This window comes from Typha latifolia, chromosome 9 (genome assembly GCF_019914945.1).
Source record: "Typha latifolia isolate L0001 chromosome 9, TyphaL0001v2, whole genome shotgun sequence".
Lineage (NCBI taxonomy): Eukaryota > Viridiplantae > Streptophyta > Magnoliopsida > Poales > Typhaceae > Typha > Typha latifolia.
Window position 1 is genome coordinate 8,439,139 of NC_133094.1, and position 24,338 is coordinate 8,463,476.

The window sequence follows — 24,338 nt, forward strand, 5'->3', positions numbered from 1 at the left end:
GACTCATGCTTTCCCGTAAAGCGATTTATGAATCACCTTTCCGTAGAGTGATTAATTGATAGTTTTCGCCAATTACTTAAATGTGGAACTTAATTGATTACACGAATGATAGTCACTATTCGAGAAAGCAATTTTCCTGTAATACTAGTTTAGAAAATAGTTTGAATAGTAAAAAATAAAATTGACTATAACAGTATTTTGGTCAAAAACTTAATTTTTTCATTACTACTGGTATATCTGCCTGCGTCTATATGGATCAGATATTGTCCGACCTGTTGTCATCCCTAATTGTTTTCCATGCTTTCAAGTGAACTGGACCTAATCAATATCATATTTGACCCATTACAAAATGCCATTATGGCTAAGTTTAATCGAATATGCACAAAATATTCCTAACAGATGACTATTGAAATTAGCAGATACATGTACAAATATCCTCCTCAATGCGTAGAATGTTAGATGTGTAACTAATTTTATAAAAGAGTACTTCGTTTCTAATATATATCCTCTTGTACTATGATATCAGGTAGCATTAAAGTATTTTCGATCCCTTTCAAGTGATTTATACAAGGGTGAAATAGTCCTTTCACTATCTAAGTTAAGTTTTAATTATGATTCATTAGATTTAACCAATAGAATGTACTTCTTTTGACAAAAGGTCCAATGATATGAATGGTAACTATGACATTTCAAGGATAAAGTGGTAATAATAATAATAATACAAATTATAAAAAGAAACCCTTTTCTCATAGAAAACTTGTGACATCTTGACTAAACCATAACTTGTAGAGCCTGGTGTCCTTTTTTTTTTAATATTTTCCTAGGTTGATTTATTTGATCACCAGCCGTCGATCAAATCCCTTGCCTGCTCCCCGCTCCTCAAAGCTTTAATCCCCTCCTATATATACGCTTTAGCTAGGGTTTTTGAGCCGCCTCGTTTCCCTTCGCTCTCTCTTCCCCTCTCTCTGTGTGTCTCTCTCGTCCGGCGTCAAAGGCGAAGGCAATGGCGGCGGTGGAAGATGTCAAGCTCTTCAACCGCTGGTCCTTTGAGGATGTCCAGGTCTCTCGATCTCCTTCCCCTTAGATCGATTCGATAAGGCTTCGATCTATTCTCTTATAAAATGATTAGGTTTTAGCTGGATCCTTTGCCCAGGGCTTGTTAGGGATCAAAAGATAGAACGGGTGTGGATTATATCGTGATAAGATTGCAAAATTAAATGTTTTCCTAGCTTTTGGTAGTTTTCTGGAGAAGGATTTAGTAGATTTATGTTTTATCTTATTTAATTCTGTAAAAGTAAGATGTTTTGATAATGTAAGGAGCAGTTAAATGCTATTCTAAAATTTTGAGGCGAGAAATTCTCGATTCTTATTTATTTTCATCCTCCTATGGATGATTTATTAGAGGTTATTTTCCTTTTTGCTGTTTGGTTCTCTGTAAATAGTGGTCATGCAGTTTTTAGCTTTCTATTGTATTTTCTGGAGTCTGGAGGTTTCTCGACGAAATTTAAGAGCATCCGAACGAAATGGAAAGCGAGTTTGCATCTCAAGAGTGATCTTTCAGTTTCTTGTGTAGTCTTTTCCTTAATTTTGTTTTCAATTTTTTTCGTTGTTGGTATTATTATGCTTAACTATTTTATAGTGGAATTTATGAGTCCTTAAAGTTGTACTCATATTGAGTCTCTTATTGTAGGTTAGTGACATTTCACTGGCTGATTACATTGCCGTGACTCCTGCAAAGCATGCTACCTTCCTTCCCCATACAGCTGGACGATACTCAGTCAAGAGGTTTCGCAAGGCTCAATGCCCAATTATCGAGAGACTGACCAATTCTCTCATGATGCATGGCCGTAACAATGGGAAGAAACTGATGGCTGTTCGCATTATTAAGCACGCAATGGAGATCATTCATCTGCTGACGGATGCGAACCCAATTCAAGTCATTGTTGATGCAGTCATTAACAGGTAAGACTTGACCAACAATATGTTTCATTCAAGGCTTATTGATCATGTCCAAGGTCATTGTTTCATGAATTCTATTATTACTCACCAGGGGAAATTGATGTGGAGAATACTTTTTACCATAGTTATTAAGTATATCATTCTTCTAAATAGAGCAGCATTTATATTGTTAATCTCACATGTGACGAAACTGTATGTAGAATATCTATATATCTTGTACCACAGTAATAGAAACAGAATAGTTCATTCTTCTACTTATGTTTCAGTTAGTCAGGAATTGGATCAGGATGTTCTAGCAGACTTTTTTTTATAATATAGGCATAACAAACATTTAGATGGCATTGATCTGCATGTTTTGCATTTGTTTAGGCTTCCCTTGAGGACCCAAAACAACTTTGGCTGGTCTTAAACAATTTATTGTGAGAATGAGTTAGTGAAGTGGAGTGATAAAATGTATATAGAATTGATAGTTTAGTTATTTATATTGGAAAGGATTGTATGGAAATTACCTTTAATAAGGAATTGAATGGGTTTCCAAAAATATTTTTTTGATTTTGTAGACACAGGATCTGTTACAGATATGAAATCCTTTTATTTGGTGTTTTTAAGCAAACAGAATGATTAAGAGGGCTTGGTGTTTTTAAGCAAACAGAATGATTAAGAGGGCTTGGTGTATGGCATTTTAGTTTTACAAGGTTGTGCTACTACTGAAAATGTTTCTCTTACTAGAGCACAGGATTTGTTTTTCTCTTGAGGATAGACCATTGCATAATTTTGACTTTCGATATCAGAATTTGGTAAAATAATATGTAGAAACAGACTGATAGTTTAAATAATTTATAAGTGCCTATTATGACAGTTAAATTAATGTTCCTAATGGCAGCAATCTTTTGCATTGCTGAAATAGATATCCGTGACGTTGAATGTCTTAAAAAGAAAAAAGATGTCTGTGGTTGATTACAAGGAAGGTCTAGGCCCACTGGTTATCTGAGACGCTCTAGGGAAGCTCCTCAACCTATTTCAGTTTAGGGATTTTAATAAGGTGATGCCTAGAAATGCCTGGTCAAGACTGTTGGCATCAAGTCAGGCACACCTTGTGTCCATTTTCCTCATGTGCTTTGAGCTTTCTTGTTTCTTCTTTTGGACAGGAGTAATGCCAAGTCCAATTATTTGCCAATCAATAGTTATTATCCCTCAATTTCAAAATATTTGCCGAGTCAGTAGTTCGTAATGTCTATTAAAAGTAACTGTTTTCATGCCCTATCTTGTAATTAGATTGTATGTTTTCTATGTGTATATTTATGCTGTGTTCCTAACTATCATTCTTCATTCCACTAGAGCTGCATGCTTTTCCAGCACAGGGAATCTCTCTTGATGTTTTAATGTGCGGAACTGAAGATCCTTTTTGTTTAGTTTGTTTGCTAGGTTATGTTTTTATAGGCACTTGTTCTATTGTCTGACGGTACTGGGAATTTAATTTAATTCCAGTGGGCCAAGAGAAGATGCTACTAGGATTGGTTCGGCTGGTGTTGTTAGAAGACAGGCAGTTGATATTTCTCCTCTGAGGCGTGTCAACCAGGCAATATACCTCCTCACCACAGGAGCTAGGGAAAGTGCTTTCAGAAACATCAAGACCATTGCTGAATGCCTTGCTGATGAACTTATTAATGCAGCCAAGGGTTCTTCCAATAGGTATATCTTTTTATCCTTTAATATTCATTATATCTTTAGTTTCCTTCTTTAATGATTACGATTCTACTAGTTACTTTTTATATGTGGTAGTAATTTGCATGTTATTATGCAAGGCCTATATGATATATATTTTTTTCTATTCTATGTAATTGAAATTAAAATTATGTTTTGAGAAATTAAACAGATTCACACTATTTGCTGCTATAGTTCATATGATTAATATAATCTATTTTATGTTGTAAATAGCTATGCAATTAAGAAGAAGGATGAGATTGAACGTGTTGCCAAGGCCAACCGTTGAGTGGAGTTTGATACACAAGATCGAGATTTGGAGTGGAGGATATTGGCAGATTTTTCTCTTCTGTTTGTGTTAAAATTAGTTTCGATCAGACAGTCATGTTCTGTTTTCTTCAAATTGAGCAAATTATGTAGTCGCCCCTCCAAGAGATTTTTGTTCTCATGGTTTCTAGAGATAAAACTAAAATTTCCTTCACTATTTTTTTTTTATTTTATTTTTTGTTTTCAATTACATTTTTTCTATCATGTTTACATTATCTCCTTTTAGTGCTAATCTACCGTCCGTCCAGCAAAAATTGAACTCTTTTTCACTGCAATGTGCTAGGAAACATGGATACCTTATCTTCTTGTCCGATAGAACAGGACTATGTATGACCTTTTCACGGTGACCCCGTGACAAGTAAAATAATGGTTTAACAGGATTCGAATCTATTGATACAATACTCAGAACATTTCTTCTAATAATCATCTGACCACAATCTCTGCTCAATCTCTGTCGGTCTAGCTCCACTAAATTTTTTTATAAAAAGTTAAAAGAACTCTTTTGACACTGCACTGGATGGTGAGAAGAGTTTGTCACAAAGTTCAAGCGTTCTCGCATAAGCGGGTAGGGAGTAAAAGCACAAGCAACTACTAGTGCTGTTAATTTTGTTTATATTTTAAAAAAATCATCAACAAAATAAGCACAAGCAACTACCAGAGCTGATAATACCTATCACGGTTCCGGAGAACTTTAGAACCTCTAAGACCTATCTATCAGCAATATTCAAAAACATCTAAGGTGACTAAATCTTTAGGATCTCACTGAGTTGGAGATCTAGATTCGGAAGTGTTAATAAAGTAACACTCGAGAAACTTTGGCAACATCTCGCATGAAATCCTCAATGTTTTATGAAGAATGCACAACTGCACTGGAAGATGATCAGACAACAGAATACCAAATCTGAACCTCATTTTCCTTTTTCTTTTTATCGGTCTTGTTTGAGATAAGAGGGTATTGATCAAAATGATAACAAGACTGTACAGGGGAAGGAGGGAAGGGGTTACAAGAAGAGAAGGGAGAAGAAATCATCGTATATCTATTGAATTAAATCAAGCATTGTGAGAAAGATTTCTTATACCCAAGAGAGCAGGACGAGCTAATCTAGAATCACAGATAAGTGATGGACATTCAAGCTTATTCCCAAATGTGAGAAGCAGTCTATCGAGAAAATATGAGGTGGCACTATAACATAACAGAAAGATAGAAGGAAGAAAAAAAAGTAGAGAGGAAAAACTCACACCTTGAAATAACATCTTAAGCCCAAATAAATTAACTTGGAACAAATAGAAGAAAAAAAAGCCCTCAATTATGTCCTCATGACTGAACAGCCAATCTTTGAAGGTGCTCACAGAATACTTGAAGGCTAACATCATCCGTGAAGATGATGTCAGAGCCTGGAGCTACTTCGTGAGCCGAGTTATATGTGGCCGATGGGTTCAATTTTGCCAACAAAAATCTTGCCTGCACAAAGAACAATCAGAAGTCAGACGAAACCGATGAGGCCATGCCTAAGGTTCTATTTCCTTTTTCCACCAAGATGGATGTATTGCAGACTAGCTGTTTAGAAATTCTTATGTTCCTATTTATTTTTCCTTAAATTCTTATGTTCCTTGGTATGATAATCTCCTCAGGTTTGCTATTTAATTTCATATCCACTTTTAACTGTGCTCAGGACCACACTGGTTTACTTCAAAAAGGAAAATTGTTTTACCCCTTTCATTTAATGCCTAAACCTACAGTTTCAAGTTATCAATATTTTGCAGTTGAAACTTTTATGGAAGTCTATCAATTTAAGAACTAGAGATGTCAACGAAAGCATGATAGTCCGAGTGAACATTACATGGTAATATTAATCATCAGCAGTGTCAATAGATAGATAGATAGTACATTGAAGTACAGACCTGTGAGCCATGTTGATCACAAACAACTAATCTTGGGACTGGGAAGCGATCCTTTATAATCATCTTGGCATCATCATGAGGAGCTTGCAATAGTTGTGCGAAAGCCTGCAGTTGTAAAATACTAAATAAGAATTATGCTATCTTGCTCTTACTTTGATTACTTTGAAGCACCGAGCAAATGATTCATAGTTGCATGACCACAGGCCCTCAAATGGGAGAAGTACTAATTACCATGAGCACGCATGGTTTTATCCGTGTATTCAAATTGTTAAACTTGAACTTTTAAACATGCTTTATGAATTATGGGTTTTACTTGCTATTATATCTATATAGAGTGGGTCCACCCACCAACAAAGTATGAGATATTATGAATAATTTATGAATCAATTTAGCATGTATTATATTTTGAAATGAAGAGATATAAACTTTATTTATTTTTTGAGACGGCTTATTTTTGCTATTATGATTCGTGTTTTGCTACTATATGTATCACAAATTGATTTTTGCCATTAAACATATCATAGAGTGGGTTTACTTGCTAGACAACTAGCTTATTATGATTTATTAACTTTCAAAAAATTAAGAAGCCTATCAAAGGGGACGGGACGACTTCGAAGATTGAATACATTTCCATTATGTCACTTTTCACTTAGGTCTAATTCTCATTTCAACTTTCGTGTTTCTTCAGGTCTTATCCTAGAGATTTATGACCATCATGCTCCCAAATCTAGGTGTGACATTTCTGCCATATAAGAGTTATGCTCTACAAACATAAAAATTACATTCATCTTCTCTGATTTACTAAATGAATTACTACATGTCATGTTACTATGACATGTAGGCTTTACTAGATTATTCATGCACCTCCGTGAGACGTGAGCTTTAAACTGAAAACATGTAGAGGAATGCAAAGACTCAAATTATCTAATAAATTTGACAAGGATTCATCAGCTATAGATAAATAATAAGAAATGATATGAACCTACTGAATGCAAATTCAACTTTTTCAAGCCAACAAATTTAAATTGGTCTAAGACGTTAATAATATATCAGGAAGCAGCTAATGGCCTAATACAATCCTATCGTAACAATAGGATATAATATACAGATTGAAATTGCAGCGCAATAGACAACAAATACATTCTGGAAAAGCTACCTGATGCTCTGGTTGATTTTGGTATCCCATATTCCGCCACTGAGCAATAGTCATACCATGGAATATAACAACACTGAAATATGCATCAAGCAAGAGTATGCGATCTGCTGCGATAGATGCTACGTCAAGCAATGCAGGAGTTGGTGGTGAATTAAAAGAGTAAGAAAGAAGAGAAGGCTGGATCATGACAACAGAGTTGGTGATACTTTCGCGGTTCAACAAAATTCTGAAATAAGCAGTCTCATCTGGACTATTATTGAAAACCTGCATCAGAAAAATCAAGCAAAACCTCAGAATATGAAAATAGATCTGCAAAATATATTTATCATAAAAATGTACTAAATCACCTGTACGAATTGGGAGCGCCGTAGATTGAACATAAATTGTGGGAATATTGAGAAGTTAGGATTTAATGTAAATGAAGCAGGATCATCTTTACGATAATCACCAAATCGTGAACAAAGTCGTATGAGGGTCCTATCCAGCCATCGAGTAGCATCAAACTCTTCCTGCAAATTTGGAGTTACTATAATCGGCAGAAAAGTTCAACAGAAATAGGGGAAATTCAGACTTGTAGTGTCTAAACTGGCAAATAATGCAAAATTAAGAGTCCATATAATGTAAAAATCTGCCACAACTAGGGGTGGCAAAACTCGACCCGACCCGATAACCCGACACGATAACCCGACTGTTAATCGGGTTTGGGTTTAGATTAATCGGGTTCGAGTCATAAATGGGTCAACCCGCCTAACCCGATTATTAATCGGGTCGTGTTCGGGTTTATGCTTCTGACCCGCTTGACCCGTTTAACCCGTTTAAGTAAACGGGTCGGACGGGTCGGGTCGACCCGCGAACCCGCGAACCCACCACGCACATATATATTCTAAATTTCTAATTTTACCCAAATACCCTCCTACCCTAAAACTCAAGTCACCCAAATACTTTGGCCAAAGTCCCAACTCCCAATTTTATTTCCTCAATCCCCACATCAGCCCGCCGTCGCCCCCTTCCCATCTACACCCAAGCTCCTTGCATCGCGCCGCCGAACACCCAAGACCCTCGCACCGCCGGACACCCGAGCCCCTCGCGCCCCCTTTCCATCTTACACCTGGTCGAACTTGATTTGGCACAAGGATCGAATCCCGAGACATGCTTTCACTGCTTAGAAGGCTCTTATGGCTAAGCTACTCACTCAGACCAAACTGAAGCATCTGGCATCTTTGGGGAGAATGCAATAGAAGGATTGTTAGAACCAAAAATTAAAATATATATATATATATATGGGTTGAGAGAGAGGAGGGTGCACGTGCAGCCCCTCCCCTCTCCCTCTCCGGTCAGCGACGAAGCGCAGATACGGGTGGATTTCATCTAATCCGAATCGGATTAGATTTGATTCTTTCCTAATCTATAAATTAGAACCATAATCTCTTCTTTTTCTCTCTCTGAAAAACCATCTCAACCCTCTTCTCTCTCTTCTTCCTCCCTTCTTCCGCTTCTTCCTCACCGTCGGAGTCGTTGCTGTGGGATCGGTCCGCCGAAGCGCCGCCGGAGCCATCATAGACCACCACGCAACTCGTCGGTAAGCCCCCTCCCACCCATAAAATTTAATTAAAGTTTAATAGGGTAGATCGAAAATACCTAATTTGGGATTTCGGCTCCACTGGCAAATCTGACTGGACGGCGGCTTTGGGTCGCAGCTGCTCCGTCTTGAAGTATCTTGCCGTTGGCCTCGGGCCGTGGGCATTCACCGTTGGAGCCCTCGTGGCTCTGGTCGCCGTCGATCATGGGATCGACCGCCGTTTGCGGATTTTCCCCCACCTCGCGATGATGGCGGCACCGTATGGGGGAGGGGGGAGAGCTAGAGTTGGCTATCGACCGCCGACGGTGGTGGTCGCCGATGGACTCTCTCTCTCTCTCTCTCTCTCTTCCTCTCTTTTTCTCTCTCTCTCTCTCTTCGGCTTGGAGAAGACAGACTCGGGGTCTGATCTTCTCCCTTTTAGTATTTGGATTCAGGTCGGATTGGATCCGAATCCAAGGAACCCGACCCGATTCCATTAGCTAATTGGATTGGGCCTTGGCCCAATCCATTTAAGTAATAGTTGGGTGGGCCTGCGGCCAACTGCAGCCCAGCCCAACTGATTTGGGCTTATTTTAGCCCAAATTAATTATTCTTGGGTTAAATTGTAGAAAGATTTTTAATAATTCTTTTAATTAAAAATGTAATTGTTATTTATTATTTAAGGTGGTGATTTTTAGTACGTAAACTAGAGATTTGAGATTTCGGTTGTCTTGCCTAGACATCACTCGATTCCCGAAGGTGGAAAAACCGGCTACAGTGCGAGAGTTCCGGCCGATTTCCTTATGCAACGTGGCGTATAAAATCATTGCCAAAGTGCTGGTCGGAAGGCTACGGGGGCTCCTCCCGCAGTTGGTGGACACAGAGCAGGCGGCATTCATCAAAGGCCGGAATATCTACGATAATATCCTGGCGGCACAGGAGGTGGCTCATACTATGGTCAGTGGAAGGCACATGAAACCGTTGATGATGCTTAAATTGGACATGGAAAAGGCATACGATCGAGTTAGTTGGAAGGCAGTGTTGGGGGTGATGGAAGCAATGGGTTTTCCGGCCAAGTGGTGCAGTTGGATCAGTGCATGTATCAAGTCCCCGAGATATGCTATCCTTGTGAATGGATCACCGTCAAGGTGGATAACGCCCCACCGTGGGTTGAGACAGGGGGACCCGCTCTCCCCTTATCTATTCCTACTCGTGTCTCAGGTTCTATCTAGCTTGCCGACAAGGATCGCATGGCGCGAGGGGCTGCGAGGGCTATCGAGTTGGAGATGTTCACTGTCGCACCTACGTACGCGGACGATTTATTAGTCACGGTGGAAGCTTCGGCTCGGAATGTTAGTGTCATTCGGGGAGTGCCTTCAGGTCTACTCTAGTCTAACTAACCAAAAGGTGAATGTTGCGAAGTCGGAGCTGTTCCTGCCGGAGTGGATGGAGACCAGGGAAGCGGACAACATCCGCAGTTTGTTGGGTCTACCGCGGGCCAAAATGCCATTTAGGTACCTTGGTGTTCCTATAGCAGGGAGGAGAGTCAGCGTTCAGGAGCATAACTGGCTGGTGGAGCGTCTGACGAAGAAATTGGCAGGATGGAAACGTAATAGCCTATCCTTTGCGGGTCGGCTAACCCTACTGAGAAGTGCCTTGATGTCTATCCCTAACTATTGGATGAGTTGCACCTGGATACCAGATACGGTACTGGAGAAGATCAATAAGGTAGCGAGAGCCTTTCTGTGGGGTAAAGGAGAACGTAAAGGTCTTCACTTGGTAAGCTGGGAAATGGTGACACAACCGAAGAAGAAGGGTGGCCTAGGTGTGAGGAGACTTAAGGAAACAAGGAGCAGTCTGCTTGGCAAGCAGGTTTTCCGCATCCTAAATGGCGACGATGCGCTATGGATAAGAATCATGGATGGGAAATACGGTGGTTTGCATCCGTGGGAGCGTAGGAAGTGGAAGGATGCGTCGTGGATTTGGAGAGGCATAACCGCAACAGCAGATGCCATCAAAATGGGGTGCCGTAAGCTAATAGGAGACGGGATAGGCTCGAGTGTAGCTGATGACCCGTGGACCTCAGCGGTGCCGTGGAGGTGGCAACCGCGAACAATCAAACCGGAGTTCCTAAAACCTGAACTGACAGTGGCGGAGCTTCTGAAGAGGAGAGAGGGCAACGGCCAAAACATGGTTGACGAAGTAGGGGTGGAGCTGGCAGTCGAGATGGCATCCATTTCACTAGGGAAGGAAGGATCAAAGGACACATGGATTTGGTGGCCTCATCCCATGGGGACCCCCACGGCGGCTGCAATATATCGAGTCCTACGACCTATTGAAGACGATAATTGGAGCGGTTGGGGGGAGTTGTGGAAGATAAAGGTGGCGCCACGAGTGAGGCTGTTCTGCTGGAAGTTACTGAGGGGTAGATTACCGACCAAAGAGAGACTGCATGCACTACGGATCGGAGGAGACGATAAGTGTAGCCTATGCGGGCTGTTCTCGAAAACGATTGAGCATCTGTTCTATGGGTGTAGGTACAAAGAGAGGTATGGACCATATTGGGCGGGTGCGGCGGAACTTAAGAAGATGGGGAGCTTCGGCGGACGAGAATGGATCACGGCGGAGTGGGGAGAGGCGAGAACGGAAGCTTTTTAACACGGAACCGATAGCAAACGACGTCTTTGGGGCATCCGGAAACAACGGAATCGCATAGTATATGGAGAGACGAGGGAGGCGGCGTGCTTGGTGGCTAAAAGAGCTCAACACTTGACCGAGGAATATAATCCATCCGGGAGCGGTGATCAACCAACGAGGACACTGCGGGTAGGTGGGTGGTGGTGTGCGCCCCGAGCGGTTGGGTGAAGGTGAACACGGACGGAGCATTCCAACCGGGAGCGAGCCAAGCGGGAGCCGGAGCCATCATGCGAGACCACAACGGAGGAGTGGTGCGGGCCGGTGGGAACCTATACCGGCGGTGTCTCCACTCCACGCGGAGGCTTGGGCGATGCTAATGGGGCTTAACCTACTAAGCGAGAGCGAGTGCACGAGGTGGAGTCGGACTCGGAGCCGGTTAGTGAAGGTTTTGGGGAGAGAGGCCCCGCCCGTGGCAAATCCAGGTATTGTGTGGGAGTGTAAGGCTGTATTAGCCGAAGTGAGAGCGTATTCCATTACCCATGTAAGCAGATTAAAAAACAAGGCGGCGGATTGGACAGCCCGTAAAGGCGTGGGTGCGACCCAGATCGGAACTTTCCGCGAAGGGGACCCAATGCCACATGAGTTGTACATCCTGGTTCAGATGGACAACTGTTCATCCAGGAATTTTTAAATAGCTGAATAGAGCTCCTTTATCAAAAAAAAAAAAGACTCAGGTGAGTGGGTTCACTCACATATTTATTTTATTGTATTTCGTATTTTTGTCAGACCATGTAAATTTTCTGTGCAAATTATTTATTTCACCCTTATATGTAAAAATTAAATTGTTGTAATTTCTGTGTGCAAATCTATTTATTTCATCCCTACGTGCGAAAATTTAATTGTTTTATTTTCCTGTGTGCATTTAATTATTATATTCAGTGCATCACCATATTTCGTGCAAATATTGAAATTTGTGAAAAGAAAAATGAGACTAGTATTGATACGACTTAGAGAACAGTTCCGGTATAAATTGTTTGCGATTTTCCGTGGTGACTCAAGTCTATCTGAAATTCTAAGGGAAAGTCCTAAATTAGATCACCGCGGTGACTTTCTTAGGTGACTCTGGCGGGGTTAGGGAACAGTCCTAGGATGAATGAAAAAAATTTCTAGGTGACTCTTAACTTCTCTCAACGGTTAGAGAAAAAGACAGAGTGTGTTAATCACAGGGTGATACCCTCTGATGACCCTAACCGGATCAGCTATGAAGAAAAGTCCCGAGCGTCATCTCGAGGTGACTTCTAGTTGATATGGATCCATAGGATTTAGACCCATTGAGACATATGATAGTATAAATATCAAAAGATGTTAATATGTTGAAAACGTGCAAGGTTACAAGTTGTGACATCTCTCTATTGTTATTATCGCTATTATTTAGAGAGCATGCCTATTGCATATTGTGATGGATATTATTACTTTTAGTTTAATTTATTCAGCATTAATATGAATTAAAATTTATTTGGTTTTTGAGTGGATTCCACTCACTGAGCTATAATTGTTGGCTCACGGGTTCTATTGTTTTTGTATTGTTATTTATTTCAGGTAATAGTCAGCGGGGCGACTGAGCAAGATGTACCCGAACTCCACCTCCACTTAGGATTCACCTATTTACCTTTCTGCTCTTTTAGATTTTGTGCTTTAGATTAGAAGTTTTATTTATTTAATTTAGAGACTCAAAAACATTAACATTATTTTTTTTATCTTCATTGCAATTAGTTATAAAATTTAATAAAGCACATTCTTATTTTATTTATTTATTTTGTCATCGTACACGTAGAGAGTATTAATAAGGCTTCGTGCATCTCAAGCATATTGAGATGCATGGCCGGTCATGATTCCTATTATGGGTCGTGACAAGGATCTTCGAGGCTAACAAGATAGACTGATCCTTCGAGCCCCTTGCATCGCGCTGCCGGACACCCGAGCCCCTCGCTACCAAAGAAATTTCAGAAGCTACAGTTTTGTAAAGTAAGAAACTTTTTATTGCCTTCTCTATTGCTACCAAAGAATGCAGTCAGTACTCATGGAGTCATGGTGGACCATTTCCTATTGATATGTTCATATGATTCTAACCCAGATCTGTCTTGAGGTTCTAATACATTTTAATACATTTTAGTCATGATACATTTTAGTCATGATATTTTTTAGATTTATTTTTAATTTTAAGAAATAATACATGGTTGACCAGAAAAATAGCATTAGAATTTAAAAATTATATGTTTGAGTATGACTCTAGGAATATCCTTTAGTACTTGTCATCTAGATCTTTTTCTCTTTGCATTTTTGTCACTTAGATGCCAATCGAGGAAACCTCAAACAATGGACAGAGCTACCCACAGTCACTGTGGGTGGCAAAACTTGGTCCCTCCAGCAACTGTTTTCAGTCTAAGATGAGCTCCTTTCATAATTCATGCACAAAACTGTTTTCAGTCTCATGGTCACTAAAAGCTAAGGTTTCATGAAATCAGCGTCTTACCTCCATCTCCATTTTTAAGGAGATATATCTTGCTAAAACAACAGCTGCAGCTTCTTGGTCAAACCCTTCAACCAATTCCTACATAAAAGATGTAGTTTTAAATAAGCATCCAAGTGATTATAAAAGATATAAGTGTTGCGATAAGCACAAAAAGTTGCATCTGAGATCCCCCTTTTCCATGCATATACATATAAAGGTGAACAAAAGAAGAGAGAACATTAACTGACAAATATCATAGTAATTTTCTTATTATCTTGAATTAAATTTCTTTTCCATATCTGCCAATCTAGTTTATTTTCAACAATAATTTTTCAATAATATATCAAATAACTTTACTCCTTGGCATAGTAATCAATATACAAGTCGAACCTACACAGTAAAATGAGACATTGCAAGAAAAAAAAAATTATTGATGAAAAAAAGGGCAGCTCAAAATCAACAAAAATAACCTGAACACCTAGTCTATTTCCAGAGCTAGTACAAACTTCAGCAGGTAAAGAGTTGAAAATTGAAAAAAAAATTCAACAATTGGAACAAAAGCAAAGGATCGATAAAACAATATGTGAATTATAAAAAACAAAAAAAGGCAGGCTGCGAGATTAAAAAGAAATTATCTTATAGAGTATGCTTTAATATTATAATCATCTCTTCAAGCTTCAACTTTTCTGCGAGAGAATTGAAACCACATGCAGCACTTCATGTCCAACCATAGCAAAGTATAAAATAACTTGACAGACACTGGATAAAATGTTTAGTTTTTCGTAACTAACCTCTGTGTTGGCACCATCCACCCATTGTCTAGCAATTGTTGTAACTCTCATTCTCATTTGACCTTCAGGGTTCTGATAGCTGCAAGAAAAATGACAATCATAGTATCTTTAACTGTGACATCCTCAATGACAGTGAAAGTACAAGAGATGGTCATCTAGAAAAAATACACCAAGGTGACCAGAATATACTTTGTTATGAACTGTATGTACAAATTGGGATTCTGGTAGCCTTGTTGGTTTGACCGTTCACTTGGTGATATATCAAAAAAGACGGTCAAAGAAGTAGTCCGATCAAGACCACACATTCTCCATGAAGTTGTGTTTCCTTGACCTACAACTGAATCAGAACAAAGAGCTCCTTTCTGCAAGAGTTGCAATATGAGCATTAGGGCAGTTGAACTTGTCGGTACTGGAATAAATAATCTTATTTTTACAGAAAATATCAATATTTGCATGTAAGATTTTAAAGAGGACAACCTTCTCCAAAGATGTACATGGACCAATTATTCCCTGAACTTTTATGTCCTTTGAGCAGTTGATTTCAAGTGTACCACTACAACACAAGAGTAACAATGAACATTAGTACATTGCTTAAGTTACCTGAGAAATATGAGGGTAGGAGAAATGGTAAAGAACAGGAAACCTCTAACAGAATAATGCTGAGTGCAAACAGTTACATGCATAATTAAAGGATATCAACAAAGATAACTTAAAATATTCATATACCATTAAACATGTACATAGAAGGAACTGTAATAAACATGGCAATGAATCCTTATCAAACAAAAATTCTATCAAGCAGAGAAAAGATATAACAAACAAAATTCCCAGCAATGGTGCACTTTTATGTTATGTATGAGAAAAAAATAGGAAGTACTTATGCTTGTTTTGATATACCATCAGTTACAAAGGTCTAAGAAGCAAGATTCCTTGCAACTTTATCAAGAAACCACAACATCCTGCAGTAAAGAGTTATTATAAGGATAAGCTAATGTGGATTATAAGGTTCTGTTTTTTGTGAAACTAAATCCACATCAACATTTGTTGGAATGTTTATTGTGAGTTGTGAATTTGTGATATAAAATTGTTATTGTATATAATACCATACAACATATATGACCACTTTTTGGGAAGCACTACGTAACTATTCGCAAAATGATCCTCCTTTAATATTTTATTAGAACAAGAAAAACCACATCTTTAATAACATGGATAGCTGATCAAAACCAGGTTCTCATCAATCTTACCCAACATCATGAAAAGACTAGAATAACTCTGTTACAAGGTTCAAGGTAAACTCAAACCCAGAAGAAAGACCAGAGTTCTCAATCTTCAGAACTCCTTTTTCCCACTTTATCCTCCACATCAAGAGCTCTCCACCCATTCAAGTTCTCCATGTTCAAGACCATCACTACCATCACTCATGATCATACTTCTACTAACCTGTAGCTCAATGCTTTTCCCTCCACTGCAGTAGTGAACTAGTGATCCCCTCATGCACCTATGTTCTTCTAAAACAATTAAGTGATAAATTCCCACAGCATACTTCCAAACTATCAGAGCTTAACTTGCCAAGGGCCAACAATGGATGCCACCACGTAAGCATACATACCCCATTTCCCCTCTGTTTTCCACCTGTACATAAACTATATAGCTACATCACCACCAAAGCAATTCATGATGCTGACAGGCAGAGAATTATCGCACAATAAATCTCCTTTGTACCTTCTCTAGGTCTAGTTAGGGCACTTTAAAAAGTCCATTTTCCTTATGATTAAGATTACAAAAGATCTTCAAGATTATTCAGATGATCAAACATAAGCAGTAGGTACATTCTTCCTACTCACTTATTTTTCCTTCTACTTCTTTTGTTGTCTATTGGAATCAATTCTTCTGATATTCCATTTTAGATTCACTACTTTTATTCTTCAAGAATTATATTAAAAAAAAAGTTGTTCTTTTATGTTGATAATTATGTGTTGCTATAAATCTAAGTCAATTCAATTCCCAAAAATGAGTATATCTAGATGAGAGAGAGAGAGAGAGAGAGAGAGTCCAAGTACCATAATAAGGCTCAAAAAAGCACTAATAATAACCAGTTTATTTAGTTTGACATACAAAACATAGGCCAAAACATATTCAGGGCATACACCAAAAGTAGGCTAGAAGTCCAGCAGATAGATGAGAAATTTCAATTCTGCAGAATTTAATCCTGATTTCAACAGAAAGTAAGGTACAAAGACAATGTTGCAGTAAGGCTTATGCTGAAGATCATACTTAATATATATGAAGTTACTGACCATCAGATCCAGTGTAGAATATCTAAGTAAATTGCTGATACACTGAGAGTCTAACCCTTAGAAATCATAAAACACAAAACAGAAAACTCACTTAAAAGAAAGGCCTAGAGACTGTTCGCCATCTTCAAAAATTCGTTTGAAAGAATCTTTAAAAACGGAGTGGCCAAAACTTTCAGCTAGAACAACAAGGCCACCTGTTCTTTCAACCACAACTTTCATCTCTGCAACTCCAACCTGGATATAAATAAAAAGGGTAAACAGAGATTCTTTTTAGCACATAAGACACATGGAATCCTGACTACTCATCAAGAAATAATGTGTTTCGAGTTCCAACAAAAAATTAATAAAGAAAAAGATGAGGAGAACCGCTAATATTTTCTTTTTTCAAAAGGTGAAAGACATAAACTTTGATGATAGAATTTTGTCCATGATTCCATATGCATCTGTTCTCCATAAAGTAAGAGTAGAGCAGATTAAAAGGCGGCTCACAAAAAGAAAAAAATTCTAACCTTATATTTTGTGTTCCATAAAACTAAGAGTGAAACAGATGAAAAAGCTAGCAAGAGCATTTCTAACTTTATTTTTTGATGGCATCTGAATCAATCAGAATTGTAAATCAGCATTAAGCTCCAACCCAGAATCATCTTGCAACCATTGAACTAAGAAGTACAACATCAGTGAAGACTGACAAGATGGAGACCTCAAATGAGTGCATTCTGCTTGAAATTAGGTTTTCAAAGACTAGACTTTTGACTATTCTCTGTTAAGATATTAAGTCCATAAGAATGTACCTATGAGTACCATCAGAAAATTTACTTTTAGCCTTCAACATCCTTGTCATTATCTTTTGTAGGTATATTTCCTTCTTGTGTAACCTACAACTAGGGTCAACTGGAAGCCCGCAGGAAATAGATATTAAAATTTTGAGGTAGAAAGGTGCACAAGTAAACTATTCTGTTTTCAAGTGATCGAGAAAGCTAAGCAATAGAGCATGGATGTTGAATCAACATTGAGGTTTGTCAAACAATAGGATCATAATCAATTGTCCAAGATGTTATGGAGCACCTTTTCCTTCCTGGAGATTAGGTTATAGGCAAATGTACAGAAGAGAGTTGAGTAAGTCCAGACAATAAAAATTTTATTTTAGAGTAAGACAGGAAAGAAGAGCACATGTCGTCATCTTCTTGATCATGCGGGCTAAGCATGCAGTGGAAATAATGAGAAATAGAAGATTGATGCAACCTCCCCACCAACCAGCTGACAAGGATATTTATGCAGACATGAATTTGGTTAATAATGGAATTAGCTAGACAGACAATTTCTTTATATTGAACTATCCTTCTAATTTGTACCTGATTGAAACATCTTTCACTAAAAAGTGAAAAGCAAAGAAGATGTTCCCTTCATCTGCTGAGATAAATGGATATTAAGTTTTAACAGGCTTACTGCTTGGTCCTTCTTCTTTAAGGCACCATGGCTAATTCTTGATATACACTTCAGGCCAATATAATCCATACAACCATTTTTTTCTTAACCATATTTCCCATTGAAGTAGGAAGGAGGTGAATCTTTCATTACCTATTATTTCATCCCATTCCAAAATCCTCATTTTTCTCAAATGACGCCTAGTTCTTCATGCCAGCATCATAGTTCCTAACTTGAGCAGTTACACACGAATTTTCCAACCAAAAGAATAGCTCATCATTTTCCAAACAATTTGCTTCTTCTACATAATCTTTTCTTTAATGCAAACTTTTAGACCATTTTTTGTTCATCTAAACCAAGGTTCTAAGTATCGGAATCAAAATCGGGATCGAGATAGGCCGTCCAAAAAAATGATACATATTGACCGTATTAGTAGTATCAGCTTATATTTTAAAATAATTTTTAAAAAATAGAAAATTCTAAATTAAAAAATAAAAATAAGATATAAATATAAATTATTCATATATAAAGTCTAAAAACTAAAAAATATATATAATTTTCTCAATCTCTATCTCTCCCTCCTACCACTCATACTCTCTCTGCCACTAACTATCTCTTATCAAACTTTCCCTCTCACTAACTCTCACTCTTATCAAATTCTTTCCCGCACAAACTTTCTCTTCCACTACCTCTCTCTCTCCCACCAACTCTTTTTTATTAACTCCCTCTCCCTTTAAAAACTCCCTCACTGACTACCACCTCTCTTTCTCTTTCTTATTTTTTTCTCCACATCTCTCTTCTTCCTACTCCCTCTTACTGTCACGACTCTCTCTCTCTCTCTTCCTCCCTCTCTTTCTCTCTCTTTCCCTCTCTCTTTTCCTCTCTCTTTTTCTCTTATCCGTACTCGTCTCGGGAGGGATCGGTCGCTACGATCGATCCCGACCCAAAACAGATTAGGTATTGGCCAAAACTAGGATCCATGATCTAAACCTAGCTTAAAGTAAATTATCCTTTACATCACAAAAGTACCTTCTACAAATACTTGCAATATTGTTAGACCACAGGCCCTCAAATCAATGAAACTATCTTATGCTTTATCAATATGCCAATAATAGTAACGAGTGAATTACTATATTATTCTAATGCTTAAAAAAGCTTCCAACCATGGTTTGAAATTCCACCAAAGATGGAACAATAATAGCTGACAATTATTGGTAAAGGTTAAAACTATCAAAATTTATGGCTTTGACATTTATTTTGGACAACAATAGATTAAAACCATTACATTTTGGCCTAAAATATTAATCTTTCTAGGGGTCAAAACTGAAACCTCAAATCATGCTTCCCAACATCTATCCTAGAACCTAGTAAATACAAGCTTTAGGCTGCCCATCAACCATAAATAACCAAATCCTAACCAAACCCATCATTAATAACTTAACCCTATTATTCACAAGTATATAGAGTTCATAATTGGCTCCATTGATCACCTCGTAATAGGGTTGTCAAAAAATCCCATGAGTTCGTGAGAGTCAAAGTTTTTCTTAAAGTAAATTATCATTTATTTTAGTTATAATAAATTTTGTTAATCATTGGTTTCATGTCTTTTGATATTATTTTCTCGAGTTATATGACATGTCATATCTCTAAGTGGGGTATGACATAGAGCTAGCTCACTCGATCTCGATAATGTAGTAATATATAAATATAAATAAATTTATATATATGTTAATCCGTATAAAGAATAGTATTCATTTTTCTTATAAATTGGTAGAGAAGGAAAACAAAAGTGCAGTTCAATACTTCAATGCAATCCATTTTTTGACAGCCTGTGATGCACCACCACCATCACTGCAACTCATGTCTACTTATGTTCTTCTATTATTATTTATTACTTCTCTCACTATTTCCCATTTACCTACTCTTCGTTGCCATGCTCTTTTACTCCCTGGAGAGAGGCCACATTCCCCTTCCCATCAGGTTCATCATCTTCCCCTCACACGGAGATCAAACCAGAGCTCTTTTCAAACTAGAGCTCTTTTCAAACTAGAGCCCAGAGTTAGAGCTGGTGTAAAAGCCTTAGCATTAACTCATACTTATACAAAAAAATTCTGAGGTTTGCTGAAAGGCTATGTTATGCAATATTTCCATTTTTCTTCTTTCTTGGTGTTTTGGCTCACAATCCCCTTTTTTGCTTATCTGGAACCGGTACAGAAATTGGTGCTTCTTCTACTTTGCTTACCACATCTAGAGGCTCATTTACTCCGCAATTTGGACAAAAACGGCATTGTGGCTTTATAAAGCTTTCGTCTCAATTCATATTTTGCATCTCATCATCAGCTGCAACTATCTAATGACCGATGAATACTCTCTTGGTTCTAAAGCTACTTATTGTTAAGTTTCTATTACTTGGTTGGCCACCGCCCCCTCATCGATGCTCAATCACAAACACTCCAATCGAGCTGTCGGTCCAAGCTCGAGCCCTATCAAGTTGGAGATGACTCGAGTCGAGCTAAGTTTTTTCAGATCGAATTGAGCTTGAGCTGAACTCAAGCTGAGAAAATCTAGCAATCGAGCTGAGTCGAGCTAGGCCCAAGCTCGCTCAAGCTCAACTCGTTTACACCCCTACTCAGTAGTATGTTATCTCAAGAATCTTATCAAGGAGCTTCTAAATTTCCATTTCACATTAAAATAAAGATTTTGTTGGCTCCACATAACAATTGAAATTATCACGCTTTAAGAAGATATGTAAGTTTTAATGAGCATGTGTCGATGGTAAATAAATGGACCTTCAATATGCAATAGTTTGTCTATTACCATGAGAAAAGACTCACCATTATACATAACTCGAAACAAATGAATCTAATATAGTTAAGTTTCATAGAAGATACTTATAAAATTTGATGAAAAAAATAAAAATGGCACAAACCTGGTCAAGTGCGGATGCAAAGAGGTCAAGTACATGGCCCTGGTTAACCAACTGTTTAGCAAGATTGTCATAAAACTTGACTGCTTTGTGGAAATGTGGAGCTGCATCTTTGTCAAGATCTTTATGTGACCGCACTGGCTCTGACAAATCCTTTGATACGATCTACAGACTCCAACATGAATTCCCAATATTACATAATGGAAACTTAAAGATAATCAACAAGAAGTATTCAAGGAGGTGAATAGATAAAAAAGAAAATACATATAAAAGCTGAAAGAAAGCATAGAGGACATAAGCAACTAGTTAATTTTAATTGAATTAGACAGCACTCAGCCAGACTTCCAACTGAGCAATGTTTAGCAAACAATCAAATATAAGAACACACTGAATCTTCATATATCCATATTCAAGAAAGAAAACGCATTCTGTAAAACAGGCATCTTTACCATCCCGGGGCCTTCAGTACACGGCCCACCAACCAAAGCTATGATTCGAGCACCAGTACCCGGCACACATGCACCCAACAAGCCAGCCGCAACACTAAGGGCAACCCCTGTGCACCGTCGCGCTCGGTTCCCTGCCTCCACCGGCCACTGGTCAGACTGCAACTCATCCAACAGCTGCAAATAAAACAAATATCATAACTTTGAGCCCCCGATTCGATCTTCCAGAAAGAGACCCATTTCCAAGAACCTCACCGAATTGAGCGTATACTCGCACTCCGACGCCGGAAGCAAGAACCTCCTAACTGACGCTGCTGGGTGATGTAACCCGTTCGCCTGGCCGATCCCCTTCGGTCGCATCCCCCCAGTCGCCGACAGCCCAAGCTGGTCTAAGATTTGATCTTTCGAGATCTCCTTCGTCCCCCGGAAAACGTAAATCTTGGTCAGATCAGAAAACCCCAACTCATGCAAATGCACCTGTGTCCCGAACGTGACGAGCCCAACAAGCGCGTGATCCGGCAAGAGCCCGATCGCCCTCCGCATCTCCGACTTGACGTACCCGAGTTCCTCCTCGATTACGCAAGTATCGATCACGAAGAAGAACACGGGCGGCGGCGGCGGGGTGGAAGAATCCAAGGGGAGAGGAGAGTATTCGACAGTGGAGCACTGGGAGTAGAGCTCACCGGGGACGTTGGACTCAGAGATGCCAGCGTAGTGAGGGGGAAAGGGGTTGCGGGTGAAGCAGAGGGGGCAGATCCAGATCTTGGCAGCGAAGTCGACGCGGGCGAACGGGTTAAGGGCGGCGGAGCACGGGGTCTTGCACCGGAGAGGCGGGTAGGGAAGGACGAGGAGGGATGTTGAGGCACGGAGAGGAGAGATGGAAGCGGCGAGGGGGATCACGCATTTGCTGGCTTCCACCTTGGACCGCGGCCATGAATTCCACGTCATGCGGATCGCATCTGGGCCGTCGGGATCCGGCAGTGCGCCGGCTCCGGCGCCGGCGAGCTCGGCAGCCATGCGTTGTTCGGTTTGGCCGAGGAGGAGAGAGTTTTATTTTTCAGGGGGATTGAATTGGATCGAAATCAAAGGAGTTTGGTTGCATTCTTATTATATTTATTTAACAAGTTTATAAAAAACCCCCTACCTTTATTTTTAATTAATTAATTATTTATTTATTTAATGTTAACCAGCTGATTGATTACAAGTTATCAGCCCTGCATCCATTAAAATGTCAAAGATGTTATCAAAATATAAAAGATGAAATATACTCACACTTGAGGGTAATACATAAGATTTGATTCATATCTTTTTGTGAGAGTAGGTAAGTAGGACATATTTATGTATAACTTGTATACAAATAGTTTAGAGGAAAGGCCATTCCAAACACATTTTCCACACAAAACCCAGAATTTTAAGGGTAGTAGGAATTTGCCAAATAGCAATAGCAGAGATATCTATCTATCAGGGAATTTAGATTGCAGCCTATGTTGTAGCAGCCCAGCTCCCTTTGGATTGAGGACCCAACTGGTTCGGTAATCAAATATCTTTTTTATTTTATTTTTTATATATTTAATTAAGTTTATTTTTTAAAAAATTAAGACAAAGAAATGAGACTAATGAGCTTAAATTTTGTAACCCAAAAGGGTTCGTTGAAATTGATTTGAGGTGAAGGGGAAAAATAATGAATGACCCATTCTTAATCTCTATGCAAGTCCATAGAGTGTTATGAAGAAAACGTAAGATGTCATCCTTAAGCTTCTTAATAGTATTGCACAATGTCTTCCGCATCTAAGAGAGGTATTAGCAACCCCAAGGATCAACAACTGCATATTTAACTCTCATAATCTAAGTCCATTAAATTTAAATGTGAGCTGCCATTCTCTCCTCCCATACATATGTCACCCTTCCTTTTCTCCTACTAGTGCATAGGTTAGCCATGCACCCTCTCTAACCTCCTTCCTCTCCATTCTCCTCAGCCTCTCTACCTCATTCCTTGCCTTCATGAGCTCTCACTCAATTTTCATTGGCATGCATCATCGTCGGAGTTTCTCAATGCGTGATTCTAACTGCTCCTTATCATCATGCTTGTGCCGAGAAATTGGTCGGCCAGCGACCCGACAACATACAATGTCGTCCCTTGTCTTAGGAGCTTACCCTTGATGAGATCTTCCTCTCTCTCACTCTCTTTCCTTTTTCTTATCTTTACTTTCTGGGCGTCCCTCTTATTTGCCGAACTATTATTTTAACTTTATATCATATCAAATATAATTATTACATATTAATATACAACTAAACAAATAATATATACTCTTATAAACTGTGATATGCCAATATAAAAAAAAATTAGAATAAGAACAAACGAGACTTAGAAGAACAAAATTGTTGGACCTTTAGATTGCACTTCATGCAATACCAAGAAATCCATTAGCCTGTTCACTTCTCATATCTCCCCATTAATTCATGGATAGAAGGAATACTGGACAACTTGGAGATTTCCGAAGCTCCTAATTTCTTGCTGCTCGACATGATACAGTAACAAAATTTTCAAATTCAAAGCTTCCAATACTACAGGTTTCATTCCACAAAGTGGTTTGTTAATGGAGAAAATGGGAATCCTTGTTCCACTCGAACAATATCTGCAAACCTTCGTTTAAAGAAAAAAGAATTCAATCTTTTTCAATCTGAATCCATGAGA

General features: G+C 38.8%; 2 protein-coding genes across 2 annotated transcripts; one reads left to right on the forward strand and one right to left on the reverse strand.

Moving 5' to 3' along the window:
• Positions 1-868: 868 nt before the first annotated feature.
• On the forward strand, positions 869-4,144 carry LOC140794926 (small ribosomal subunit protein uS7-like). The gene is made up of 4 exons (XM_073147206.1): positions 869-1,060; positions 1,691-1,962; positions 3,448-3,651; positions 3,898-4,144. Exons 1-4 carry the CDS (start codon positions 1,004-1,006, stop codon positions 3,950-3,952), a joined length of 588 nt encoding a protein of 195 aa, XP_073003307.1. The 5' UTR covers positions 869-1,003; the 3' UTR covers positions 3,953-4,144.
• A 949-nt stretch (positions 4,145-5,093) lies between these two features.
• LOC140795177 (protein transport protein SEC23 E-like) lies at positions 5,094-22,731 on the reverse strand. Its single transcript, XM_073147606.1, has 12 exons — positions 21,899-22,731; positions 21,647-21,820; positions 21,201-21,362; positions 16,938-17,080; positions 15,024-15,099; positions 14,736-14,908; positions 14,547-14,625; positions 13,777-13,854; positions 7,396-7,557; positions 7,049-7,312; positions 5,893-5,997; positions 5,094-5,452 (listed from the first exon to the last, which is right to left on the reverse strand). Exons 1-12 carry the CDS (start codon positions 22,658-22,660, stop codon positions 5,306-5,308), a joined length of 2,325 nt encoding a protein of 774 aa, XP_073003707.1. The 5' UTR covers positions 22,661-22,731; the 3' UTR covers positions 5,094-5,305.
• Between the last annotated feature and the right edge of the window lie 1,607 nt (positions 22,732-24,338).